The sequence below is a fragment of the Juglans regia genome, chromosome 1, assembly GCF_001411555.2.
Source record: "Juglans regia cultivar Chandler chromosome 1, Walnut 2.0, whole genome shotgun sequence".
Taxonomy (NCBI): domain Eukaryota; kingdom Viridiplantae; phylum Streptophyta; class Magnoliopsida; order Fagales; family Juglandaceae; genus Juglans; species Juglans regia.
In genome coordinates this window covers 35436867-35450218 of record NC_049901.1, presented here as the reverse complement: position 1 = coordinate 35450218, position 13352 = coordinate 35436867, and the positions used below count along the sequence as shown (strand labels likewise).

At 37.2% G+C, this 13352-nt stretch overlaps 1 protein-coding gene across 1 annotated transcript; it reads right to left on the bottom strand.

The window, feature by feature from the left end:
• Positions 1–2906: 2906 nt before the first annotated feature.
• On the bottom strand, positions 2907–3536 carry LOC118348745. Its single transcript, XM_035691058.1, has one exon. The coding sequence runs from the start codon at positions 3534–3536 to the stop codon at positions 2907–2909; it is 630 nt and encodes a 209-aa protein (XP_035546951.1).
• Between the last annotated feature and the right edge of the window lie 9816 nt (positions 3537–13352).

Genomic DNA, 13352 nt, shown 5'->3' with positions numbered 1-13352 from the left:
ATTAGTCACATATATTTTCTTTTTAATATTCTAAGTAATGCCAATTGATAGGCAATTCGTCGTAGAGCTCAAAAGGTCGAAGACTGACCTTAGACAATCCTGCACAAACCACCCAGACGTTTGCTTCGCTGTCCACAGGCCAACAAACTTCCCAATGCGAAAGGCCAATAGTGCATGACACGTGTCACCATCCTAACGTGCCATATAGCCCTAGCTAGTTGCAACATCAGGACCACGTTAGTCAGTGCCACGCCATCTTCTGACCATTAACCGTTGACTTTAACTATGGACCATGTGATTTCTACTCGACTTTTTACACAAGTTTCATATTTTTAGTGTATTTTTGCATTGGACTTCTCTCAATGGCTCATTAATCTTGAAAATGTTGTTTGTCCAAATTGATCCTATATTGAACTAGCCTAACTACAATGTGTTGGCCTGACATATAGTGGTTTTTTTACGAGGACGATGATAGTGTGGTTATGTATCTGGCAAAATTTCTCCTCCTAATCCTAAAGATGGTGAGACATAAAATAATTTTTCATGTCTTCAGGATTGGGATAATATGCACTCTAAGAGACTTTCCTGGCTTATCAACACCTTAATTCCTTCTATTCATAGTCTACTTTCAAAGCTTGGGAATGCAAAAGTTATTTGGGATTTTCTCACACATCAATTCAACTGGCCTCATGATGTTTCCTTGGAGTTCCAACTTGAGACTAAGATTTACCAAATGCAACAAGAATAGGGTCAATGTATTTCTAAATCATCGACTTTTTAACAAAGGGAAATTGGCCTTTGCAAGTTGTTTGCATCCAAGGGTTCAAACCTTGAAACTTGGTGTTGAGTGTGGAGCTTGGTTCCTGAGTGGAGTAGTGGCAACCCAAGAATTTGTTCGACGTGCGCTCGACATATCGCTCGAGTGAAACTTGGGCAAAGAGTCTGCTCAAGGCTCGCTCGACAAATGACTCAAGTGAAGATCAGATAGAGAGTTCGCTTAACACTCCCTTGACAATTGACTCAAGCAAAGCCCAGGCAAAGAGTTTGCTCAACAGTTGGCTTGAGTGAAGCCCACGCATAGAGTTCACTCAACCTTTGCTCAACAATTGGCTTGAGCAAAACTAAGGCAGAGAGTTTGCTCAAGGCTTGCTCGACTGTCCGCTCATGCGAACATTGGATAGAAAATTTGCTTGAGCGAATAAACGGAAAATTCATCCCCATAGGGTTTTCAGTACATCGTTCATATATACATAAGATTTAAAATAGAGAAACGGTGTGAGATCGACAGAGGAGAAACAGAAGGGTGATTTTGAGTGTAGAGAGAAAGAGAGTGATTGTGAGGAAAGAGTCGTAGACATATTGCCGAACCATACAAATCTTGCATCGTGTGTGATATTTTTTTCTCATTTTCACTTCCCAACTACTAGTATCAGAGCTTCGCGCTCGAATTTGAATGAGGGCGATAACTGGAGAAGAAGAGAAGGGGTAAGGAATCGAGAAATTTAATGGCACTGATTTTGGATATTGGAGAATTTAGATTGAGGATTATCTCTACGGGAAGAGACGTCATCTTCCTTTACTGGGAACAAAGCCTAACAACATGGAAGATGCTGAATGAGATTTGTTAAATCGACAAGTTTTAGGGGTTATTTAGTTGACCCTATGAAAATTAGTTGCACACAATGTTACTAAGGAAAGGATCACTGCGGACATTATGGCAACTTTGTCTAGTATGTATAAGAAGTGGTTGGCCAATAACAAGATGCATTTGCCGAAAAAGCTGTTCAATCTGAAAATGACAGGAGGTACATCTATTACCCAACATTTGAAAGAATTTAATGCTATAACAAATCAGTTGTCATTTATTCCTCAACAGTTGGCTCGAGTGAAGCCCAGGCAGATAGTTCGCTCAAGCCTCACTACATAGTTGGCTAGAGCAAAGCTCAGGCAAAGATTTCACTCGATGTTGGCTCAACATCTCGCTCGAGCGAATAAACAAAAAATTGACTGCCTTAGGGTTTTCACTGCGTCGTTCATGTGTGTGTGTGTGTGTGTATAAGACTTAAAATATAGAAACAATGTGAGATGGATAGAGGAGAAACTAAAGAGCGGTTTTGAGAGTAAAGATAGAGAGAGAGAGTGATTGTGAGGAGGGAGAAATTGTATTCTCACTGTGTACTTCAACTTTCCATTGAATAAAAATCTCACGCAGTTTCGTGGATGTAGTCACACTGTTGAATCACTTAAATCTTGTGTCTTCTGTGATTATTTTTTCTCATTTTTGCTTTACTATTTCTTCTTATTGCTTCCTAACACTTAAATCTTGTGTCTTCTATGGTTGCAATCCTGATATCCAGATTGAATCCAGTTATCTGCCCAGATTATGTCTGGATTAATCCGACAGATAACCACCCGGATTTTTAGCATTCGGATCTGGATCCGGTTATGGCCGGATATCCAGATCCAAATCCGCTTGCACACCCCTACTGATTATTAACATTCAATTAAAATATTTAACACATAATTAAACTCATGCAATACGTCTATTCAAAAAGCTCTTAAAACAATACAACTATTTAAAAACACAAAATTCAGTCACATTAAAGACTACTGTAGATCATCAAATTAAGTGAGACCAGACTAAAGTTCATTGGGTTCCAAGTAAAATAAAAGCCAAATCCATGAGATCATAGAAGACATGGATTCGTACGATCTCATGGATTCCATTACAATAAAAAAGATACTTGATCTAGTTATAACCATGTATAGAAAACAAGAAGCTAGCTAGCTAGGAAACAGTTTTGTCATGGCTGCTAGCAATCTTCAACGTCGAGGGGCAAGAATTATCTAAAAGGGTGATGGATCAAACTTGGAACAATAATCTGTAGTTTCAAAACTTCCATCTGTCAAGTTGAATGTGTCGAAATCATGACCGCCATACAAGTAATCCTCATCCACCTAATTCCAGCTATCATCAGAGAAGTAAATAGTATTCGATTCACATCCTTCAAGATTACAAATGGACACGACATGGAGTAGTTTCCACCTACAAATATCACTCGATCACCAAAAGATTCCACTTTCTCCCATCTCTCCTGCTTGTGATCTGACTCATCGACATTGAATAGCTTTGTACAGTATGGACAAACCAAAGGGTGCATATCGTCAGGGCTAAGAAGATCATATTCATCCACTGCTATCCCCTCTGAATTAACAAAGTAGCTGACGATCCTATCGACAAGCAAAAGACCTCCCAATGATTCCACCAAGTAAGATTGAGTGAAAAACTTATTTCGTGGAAAGTTCTCACAGTGATCAACTTCAAAAATTGGTGCAGAAGATCTGATAATTTTTGCTGGAAAAGGGCTACGAAAATCCCATACTGTAATCAAACTGTTGTTTGTAAGTGCAGAAAGCTGATTCTTGTAGCATATGATATCGTAGTAACCTTCGTTAACACCAAGGTCTGTCCAAGTGTTGTCTTCGAGCATGTAGAATGCAAGCCTTGAATGGATTTCATAGATTACCACCACCATGCAAGACTAGTTCATGAACAGCACGACAGCCTTGACGATGAAAATCTTCCACAACTATTCGACAACGTAAGTTTCACCAACGCTGGTTTCATTTCATGAGGAAATGCTGGAAGTTCAACTTTAGCCTTATAGAAGGGATTAAACAAATGCGGGTTTCCTCTTTGATCCAAAACTACCATCCGACGGTGAGAAGAGCCCACACACCATGCATTAGGAAGCCCGTCGAACACGTTCTTGATCATGTAAGTCTTATTCTCTTCGAGGCTGAAGAAGCAGCGAGCATCAGCACTATCGTCCTCCTGGTCACTAGGAAGCAAGAGCCATGCAGTTTGAGATAGTGCGGCGCATGACATCACTACAACACAATCACTTTTTAGTGATGGTTGAGAAATTGTGATAGTCCCTAAACTGTCACTAAAAGGTATTTTTTGTGACAGTTTTTGGAAACCGTCACTAAAGATAGATGAGATTTTTTTTACCTTTCAACGTATGAGAAATTTACGTTCGAATGTCACATATACGTTCGAATGTTGTGGCTGTTTACGTTCGAACGTGAAATTTTTTGGCGCAACCATTCGAACATTATTAATTAACGTTCGAATGTGAAATGTTTGCGCCAATGTTCGAACGTTAATTAATAACGTTCGAACGTTCATTGTAAATTTAAATTAAATATGACTTTAATTTAAAAATTATGTGGTTTTTAATGTGCATAATTTGTGAACAAGTCTAAAAAATTGACTTGTATATATTTATATATACACAATTTGTAATATATAAATATATATTTATGTTTATATATATTTGAAATGCAGCGATTTAGTATTAAAGTTAGAAAATATAACATCAAAGAAGATTAAAAATTGAAATTAAAAGACGATAGAAATATTCAATAATATTTTTCTTTACAAATATTAAAAATAAAATACAAAATTTGATAAAATGTAGTAAACAATAGTCAGATGATAACGTTGTCCGTGAAAGTCGACTCCGTACCTCCTTAGTCAAGGTATCAACCTTGTCGTTGAGGATAGTTACACGATGGGTGAGTTCGGCAACAGACGCCGATATAGCCTCGAGCGATTGATCAATCTTATGATTGATATGCGCAGTCAGCTGTAAGATGACCGCATCAACCCAAGTAGGCCGCACATCTCCTACAGATGTACTCGGCGTATGCTGACTACTCAGGCTGCATTGGAGGAACTAGATCCTCTACAGGGGGTGGCTGACGTCCCCTCGCCTGTCCAATGCTACGTTGATGCGTGGTCATGTCAAGGGGGCTTATCTGATCTTTGGCCCACTCCTCTGGCTGGGTCGGCACTCCCTGTGCAAGTAATAGTCGCTGATTAGGACACCGTATGAGAGATTATCCGTGGAGACGATGCTCGCCTCGTAACGGATCCTCTCAAAGATGTGCAGTGGCAAATCTATAAGATCTCCACATGCCACTCGTATAAAAAATTATGCCTGAAGCTGACTAAATGTGGTTTTGTATGCCATATGATCGACATTTGTTGCAACAATAAGGTGCAACATGCGGAAGAAATGTAGCAGGTGGTTCTGGTTGAAGGCGTTCTTCCGCTCGATCTGCATGCAGTCCCTTCTGGTGAGGATGTAGAAATCCTCTTCACAGTCATCATCCCGAGTCTCGACGCCAGTATCCTCATCCTCTGACTGGCCTGCATCTCTGGCTGATGCTGGCTCAAATGGGTGGCCAGTAGATGATGCAGAAGTACCTACATCCTCACGGGGTGTTGAGTGTGCAAATGTCTCAACTCCTCGACGAATCCCGAGGTGCTCGCCGATGACATCTAGTGATACCTCAATGGAAACACCGCGTGCAGTCAAGGTGTGAGAGGATACATCTTGAGGCATGTCACACATCCCCATATAGAATTTCTGAACTATTGAGGGGTATACGATCCCCCTCAATGTGTAGATATTTCCCCAGCCTCTACTAAGGAAAACATCTCTCAAGTTCGTCTGCTACCAACAGAGTTCGTCGAACTCATTAATCAAGACCTCTCGCTCTACCATAACAGTACGAGCTTCGATACGAGCAGTGTCCGATGTGGCTCCTCTCCTCCCTCTTTTCCTAGTATGCAGTGGAAGAGTCATATCCTGAAAATAGAAAAGGAAAAAAAATTATTTACATTAATGCATTTTTTTGTGTTAATTTTAAGCTGCTCTACATTAACGTTCGAACATAGCAAAATAAACGTTCGAACATTAAGATAAAACGTTCCGACGTTTATTTATATGTTCACACGTAAAATAATGTAAATAAATTTACGTTCGAATGTAAAACATATACGTTTGAACGTAGAACATATACGTTCGAATGTAAAACATAGATGTTCGAACATAAGCAGTAAATAAATATTGGTTGACGTATGTTCGGACATTTATGTTATACGTTTCAACGTATTTTTTTTACGTGTGAACGTAAATATGAACGTCCGAATGTCGAAGCATGAATAAAGTAGAAAATCACTACGTTCGTACATTATAATTAAATGTCCAACCGTATGTGATTTACATGCGAAAGTAAAATACTCAGGTTCGAACGTATGTCGTTTAATAATATTTAAAAAGTAGTACGTCCGGACGTATACATTAAACGTTTAGACGTAAAATTGATGAAAATGACATCCGGACATAACATATACTGGGTACATTGATGAGTATTAACAAAAATAAGAAAGACACGATCAAGACAAAGAAAGATCTTGAGAAAATGAGAATTAAACATAATCTGCATTTGCGGGTGGAAGGCAATAGAGTGGTCATGCAGCATGCATGTTTTACGATGACGGGGAGGAGAGGATGGATTTCTACAAATGGTTGCAAGGTGTGAAGTTGCCAGATGGTTATGCTTCAAATATTGGTAGATGCGTGAGTCATGATGATTGAAAAATCAATGGATTGAAAAGTCATGATTGTCACGTATTTTTGCAGAAGTTATTACCTGTGGGAATTCGTGGGAAGCTAACATCTAATGTACGTGTCGCCATATCTGAACTCTGTATGTTTTTCAAGGATTTGTGCGCTCAAGTAGTAAATCGAGATGTGTTGTTGAAATTGGAAGAAGGCATTGCTACTATACTATGTAAATTTGAGCAGATCTTTCCACCATCATTTTTTGATGTCATGGTCCATTTAGCAATACATTTACCGCGAGAAGTACTTCTGGGTGGACCAGTGCAGTTTCGTTAGATGTATCCAGTTGAAAGATATTTGGGTCGACTGAAGCACACTGTTGTGAATAAAGCCAAAGCTGAGGGTTCAATAGTAGAGGCCTATATACACGATGAATGGTTAACATTTTGGTCTCTATATCTTTGTGGTGTTGAGACACGATTTAATCGTTAAGAGCGAAATACTGATCTTGATTCTCTGCCTCCTCGTGAGCTATCAGTGTTTTGCCAGAATGTACGACCCTTGGGTGCACAAACATGTTACGATTTAATTGATGGAGAGTTGGGTAAAGTTCGGTGGTATGTGCTAAATAATTGCCTTGAGATTGATAATTATCTCAGGTATGTCATTTCATTGCTTTGAATAATTATAGTTTTCTTAAAATTAACTATAATTGTTGTGCTCAAAATATACTTCTTTTGCAACATGTTATAACAGTGAGCACTTGGACAAACTTAGGATGGAAGGCGTAGAAAATATAGAGGCAAGACACGAGGAAGAATTTTTCGGATGGTTTGAAGAACGTATATGAACTAAAATTATATATATGTTATATTTTGAAATTTTTAACTCTGGATAATGAAATAATAAATATATACTATTTCAATTGTTAGATTTTGGAACAACGTACTCGTGATCCCGGATCAATTTCTTCTGAATTGTATGCATTGGCCCGTGGTCCCTCAAATAGAGCACTTCGATACACTGCATGCACGGTTCGAGATTATAGATTCCATACTTTGGACCGTGAACGTAATAGAAAGACTCAAAACTGTGGTGTGTTGGTCGAGGGGAGTCATGGAACAGATGATATTGACTATTATGGTGTCATACGTGATATTATCGAATTGAAATATCTGTGTGGGTCTGTAACATATGTCTTTAAATGTGATTGGTGGGATCTAGGCGGTAGTCAGATTTCGATACATAGGGATAATCACTTTACAAGTGTCAATACTGCATCTAAATGGTACGAAGATGATCCATTCGTATTGGCTTGTCAAGCTACCCAAGTCTATTACTTGATTGATCCAATGAAAAGTGTTGATGAAGGTAGTGGAGAGATAACTTGGCAATCGTACAAAAATTTGTTCCTCGAAATATATATGAAGTAGGAACGAGTGTAGATTACGAGAATAGTGGAGATGAAGATGGCACTCCAATTGTAGAGGCATACCAGAAAGATGGAGAGGGTATTAACTTGTTTTTAACCTCGAAGCACTCAAGTTGCTCCCCTTATGTAGAGATGATGTCCCACCCGTCTATCTCGACCCGTCTGTATTAAATGATCATTTAATTCAAGTAAGTGAGGAGGAAAAAGAAAAAGAAGAGTCAGAATATGAAGACGAATCAGAATATGGGCAGGAGGTGGATAAGGACGATGAAGAAGAGGTGCATGATGATGATGAAGATGTTATTGATGGAGATTCTGAAACAAGCATGAAAAATTCATCTGAAGATGAAGAATAAAAGTACTAAATATTTTATTCATATAGGTGACTATAAAATATCTTGAATTTTCATAATTTCTTCTAATTAATTTTTTTTGATATAATTAATTATTTTCAAGAATGCTGCCAAAACGACAACCAAGAAATGTGCCTCCGCCAAGTCCAAGTCCTAAATCCATTGAGAACTCCCCACTCGAGGAATCCGTTCCTGAAGGTCAAGCTAACACAGAAGAGAACAACCAGTCGACACCTACCAGTAAGGAAATATTGTCGTGGATGATTATATATATAGTTAATACTTTTGTCTCAATAACTTTATAATTATAATTATACTATCTATTATCATGTAGTTGATGCATCTGCACGTCGTGATCGTGGCTATACACATGGAATCTCTCTTCAAAAAAATAGAAGGCACGAAAAACTGAAGATCACAATTCCTGATAATTCCATTGGAGGAGTGGATGATAGTTCAGCAGCGCTTTCCTCCTATATCGGCACAGTAGTTCGAGCTTATGCTCTATTTTATATACACTCATGGCGAAATGTTCCGAATGAGATTAAGGAGCACATTCGAAGTCGTGTGCTGGTGAGTTTACTTTTCAGTACATTTTTTTCACCTAGATTAGTATATTATATTTTTACCTGATTCCCTTGTTAGGATGAATTCGACCTCGACTTTGGTCGTAGCGAGGATTTGAGAACCGTGAATGAGTTGATGGCTACACTATTCCAACGTCACAAAGGACGATGTCATGACCACTTAAAGAAGTTTGAGACGTTGGAAGAGGCTGCGCAGTCTCCTTTTCAGCAGATGAAGTTAGATGATTGGAGAAAGTGTTGTGATCTTTTCGCATCTCCAGATTATCAGGTATTTTACATTTATATCTTTTAATTATTTACATTCATATTCGTTCTATATATTATATGTATACATATTACAATTAACATTGGGCAACCTTGGCTATTTGATAACTTTCTTTTTATAATGAAGTCATTTGACGGGTTTACACAACCACATTTGTTGGATTTTGATCATGAACAATTTTGGGTGCAACTGTACAATTTGCCTTTGGCATGTATGAATAGGGAATGCAGGGAACACATTGGCAAAACTCTAGGAAATTTACTGGAGGTTGATGTCCTAGAAGATGAGGTGGGATGGGGGAGATTCTTATGAATCAAAGTAGAATTATGCTTATCAAAGGTAACAGATAGAGGCCAAACAATCAATATGCAAGGGAAATGGATATGGATTCCACTAAACATCGAGAAACTACCAAAAATGTGTTTTAATTGTTGAAGGATAGTGCATGGCTCAATGCCTTGTGGTTGAAGTGGGATTTAGAGCCCCCAAGTGGAAGGCATAAAATCCCAGTTGGGATCGTGGCTCCGAGCATATACTCCCTCAAGAAAACTGTCCTTCAGATACACCAAAAAGGGAATGGATCAAGCTCATTATGAAAACCCAGATGTAGGAAGGTCCCAACTTAGCAAAGGGAAATCAGTCGGCACCAGTGTTGCTCCAACGATGGCAGAGGAGACGATGGACATAAGAGAATTCTTAGAAGAAGGCATTAATTACTATTATGTTGATATCAATAAGGATATTAATGAGACTGAGGAGGAGATGGCGGATGAGGATCAAATAGAAGATATGGAGGGTTGCATAAATGGATAGAAACCAAAATCAAGGAGAAAAATTTTGAAGAAATTTTGCCAATGGAAGGGTGGGAAGCTGTGGTATTAGAAGTATTTGAAATTACTAAGGGCCAAGATTATATAAAGCCTGAAAATGATGGCCCAGTTGGTTGTGGGTTGGGAAAAGCAAACTCATCCAGGCCACTAAAGTAGATACACATCATAAAGAACTGGAGAAGAAGGAAATTCCCAAGTCGCGCGAAAAGGAAACCAAGGACGCCCATCCAAGAAGAAGGTGGAAGTAGGGGTGAAAAAAATCGGTGAACCGGTAAATTGGACCGGACTGAACCGAACCGGTAGGTTTGGTACAGTATTGGGTTTGGTTCAGTATGATGCCGGTTTTATTTTTCACAAAACCGGTCAAAATCGGTCCGGTTTCGGTTTTCTTTTTTCTAACACCAAACCAGACCGTTTCATATATATATTTTAATTTTTTATGTTGTATAAAATATTTTTTATATAGTTTTTTATATTATATATAAAATAATTTTGTATTATATGATAAACTTCTAATTAATATAATATTAAAATTTAAAATCTTATATCACTATAGTCTATTGTATTAATAGTTATACTAATACTATATCACTATATATTATAATATACTATAATATATCAGTATATTGTATATATTATAATATACTACAATATATTATCATTATATTATTATATACTATATTATATACATTATATAATAACTCGGACCGAACCGGACGGGAACTGGTAAAACCGAAAGTACTAGTTTAAGGGTGTAACTGGTGCAATATCGGTTCTTCAAATCTCAAAACCGATATATACTAGTTCGATTCTAAAATATATCCAAAACGGGATTGAACCAGACCGATTACACCCCTAGGTGGAAGCATCATGCCTAGGGGTGTGCATCCGGATCCGGATATCCAGCCACAACTGGATACGGATCTGGATTTTAAAAACCGGGCGGTTATCCGCCCGGATTTAATCCGGACGGATAACCGGATTAAATCCGGTCTTTAATTTTTTTAAAGACAAACTTTTAAAACAAATTTATAGCAGGTTTTTTTTTAAAAAAAATCTGATACCATGCTTAAATTGTCTAGATTTTTTTTAAAAAATAATTTAAACACTTTCTAAAATTAATTTATAAAAAAAATAAATTAAATAACAAAATAAATAAAAATACAAAATAAATAATATTGTTGTTACATCACAATGCAAAACATAAATTTACAAAGAACAAAATAAATAATAATACATCACAACTAATTAAACTAATACATAACAATGCAAAATATATAACATTGTTCAATATTTTTTGATTATGCATTAGTCTTCACATCTTGAATCTGGAATTGGGGGGAAAATTTGATTTCTTTCACCTGGATCTGGTGATGACCATTTTGGAAAATTTTCTGCTGGACTGAGTAAAAAAGAACAAGAGAATGAAACTTTAAACAAAACAATGAAAGAACAATCACAAGGAACAAAACAAATCATTACAAACCAAAAAGCAACAAGGGAAATCATCAAGCATGTAATAATCAGGCATGAAAATCCCCACTGGCACGACCATGTTATGCTTCAACATGGCCTGTCTGCAATTGGCAGGAAGCAGTTTTAAAGGGCAGAAAAATAGACCCAAAAATTAAACATTACATTTCAGCAAAGAACACCAAAATGTTCTGTTTCCAACATTCAATTTCACTAAAGGACACTGCTATAATTACAAATCCCTTAATCATGCATTTGACATTTTCAACAATACACCCATTCAAGACCATTTGCTCCAGCATAAAAAACAATATAGGTCAGATATTATTGAACTCAGACTTACCACGTTTCCAAAATGTCGGTCCATTGTTTCAATGAAAAGATGGATGAACTCCAAAATTGCAAGTTCATTCTACAGCATGCATAACACAAAGGGGATAAAACTTGAAACAATAAGTCAAAAAGAACAAGAGAATAAAACTTGAAACAAAATAATAATGTATTACAGCTTTAGTTCTTGGGTCTATATCACCAAGAAAAAGTCTCATCTTTCTTCTAGTACATTCTCAAATTCATATTCCATGACTGGTTGATACTACAAATAATTAAATGCACAAAGCAGTTTCATATATGTGAAAATTCTTAAGCACAATATCAATTACAATGAATTATTACAAAAATAAAGGGAACCTTAAGAAGAGGGTTAAGTTGAAGTTGAAGTTGTTTAAGTTGCTGAAGTTGAAGGAAGAGGGTTACCTTAAGTAGAAAAAAATGTAGAAGTTAAGTTAAGTGGATAAATTAATAATAAAAAATCAAACTTAACAAATAAAAGTGTTTACCTTCGATGTCAACGCGTTCTACATGCTCCTCCACCTCCCAAGAACTAAGTGTTTCACAAGTCAACCAATTTTGCGTGCAAATTAGTGCTTGGACAGTTTCCGACGCTAATGAGCTTCGGTATGGGTCTATTACACGTTCACCGGTGCTGAATGCAGACTCGGATGCGATGGTGGAAATCGGGATGCCCAATACATCACATGCGATCTCCGTAAGGATGGGATATCTAAATGAGTTCTTCTTCCACCAATCCAAAATATCAAACTCCTGTACTTTTGGTTCAATCACATTTGACAAATACCTATCCATGTCCGAGATAAGTACTGGACTATTTTGTTTCTCCAGATATTGCTCTAGAGCTGTATCAAAATCTTCACAGTCCAAGTCATCACCAATAATACTTGACGAACTTTTATGGGCCATATTTGATCTTCCACTAACTAGCCCATGAAACTTGTGATATTGCTCAATCATACGATTCATGAGCAATCTTACGTTGGCCTCAATTCTATCTCCGCATTCATCCCCTTTGCACCTTTTTAACCAATATGACAAGGTTGTAATCTTATATCGAGGGTCAAGGACAAAAACTACATAAACAATCATTTTCATCCTATCTGTTTTCCCTCAATATTTATCAAACTTAAGTTTCATAGTAGAAGTCATCTTCATCAACATATCATCCTCACTCTGACCCATGTTGTTCAAAGTGTTCTCAATTGTACAAATTTGTTGAAATAACATATTAGAGGTCACATACAATGAGTCAAAGATTTTCGAAGTGACATCATAAAAAACTTTTAGAAACTTAATAAAAATACGAGCCATTTGCCAATTTTCAAACGGAGGCTCCAAAAGCTGACTCCTTCACTCCCATTAGTACGAAAACTCTTTCGTATTTTTCAACAATACTAAGCGTTAGGTATGTTGAGTTCCATCTAGTAGGAACATCTAGACACACCATTTTTCCACACATAATATTCAGCTCGTTTGCACACGTTTTAAACATATCAAGCCTTGCAGGTGAGGACCTCACAAATCTTATTGCTTCTCTAATCTTATTTATAGCATCATGAATAATTTTTAAACCATCACATACAATGAGGTTTAAAATATGTGCAGCACATCACACATGTATGAACTCGCCTCCCAAAAT

What these genes read in the sequence shown, in the direction of transcription:
- LOC118348745 (XM_035691058.1), bottom strand. Translation starts at nt 3,536, where the DNA reads ATGGTGGTGGTAATCTATGAAATCCATTCAAGGCTTGCATTCTACATG.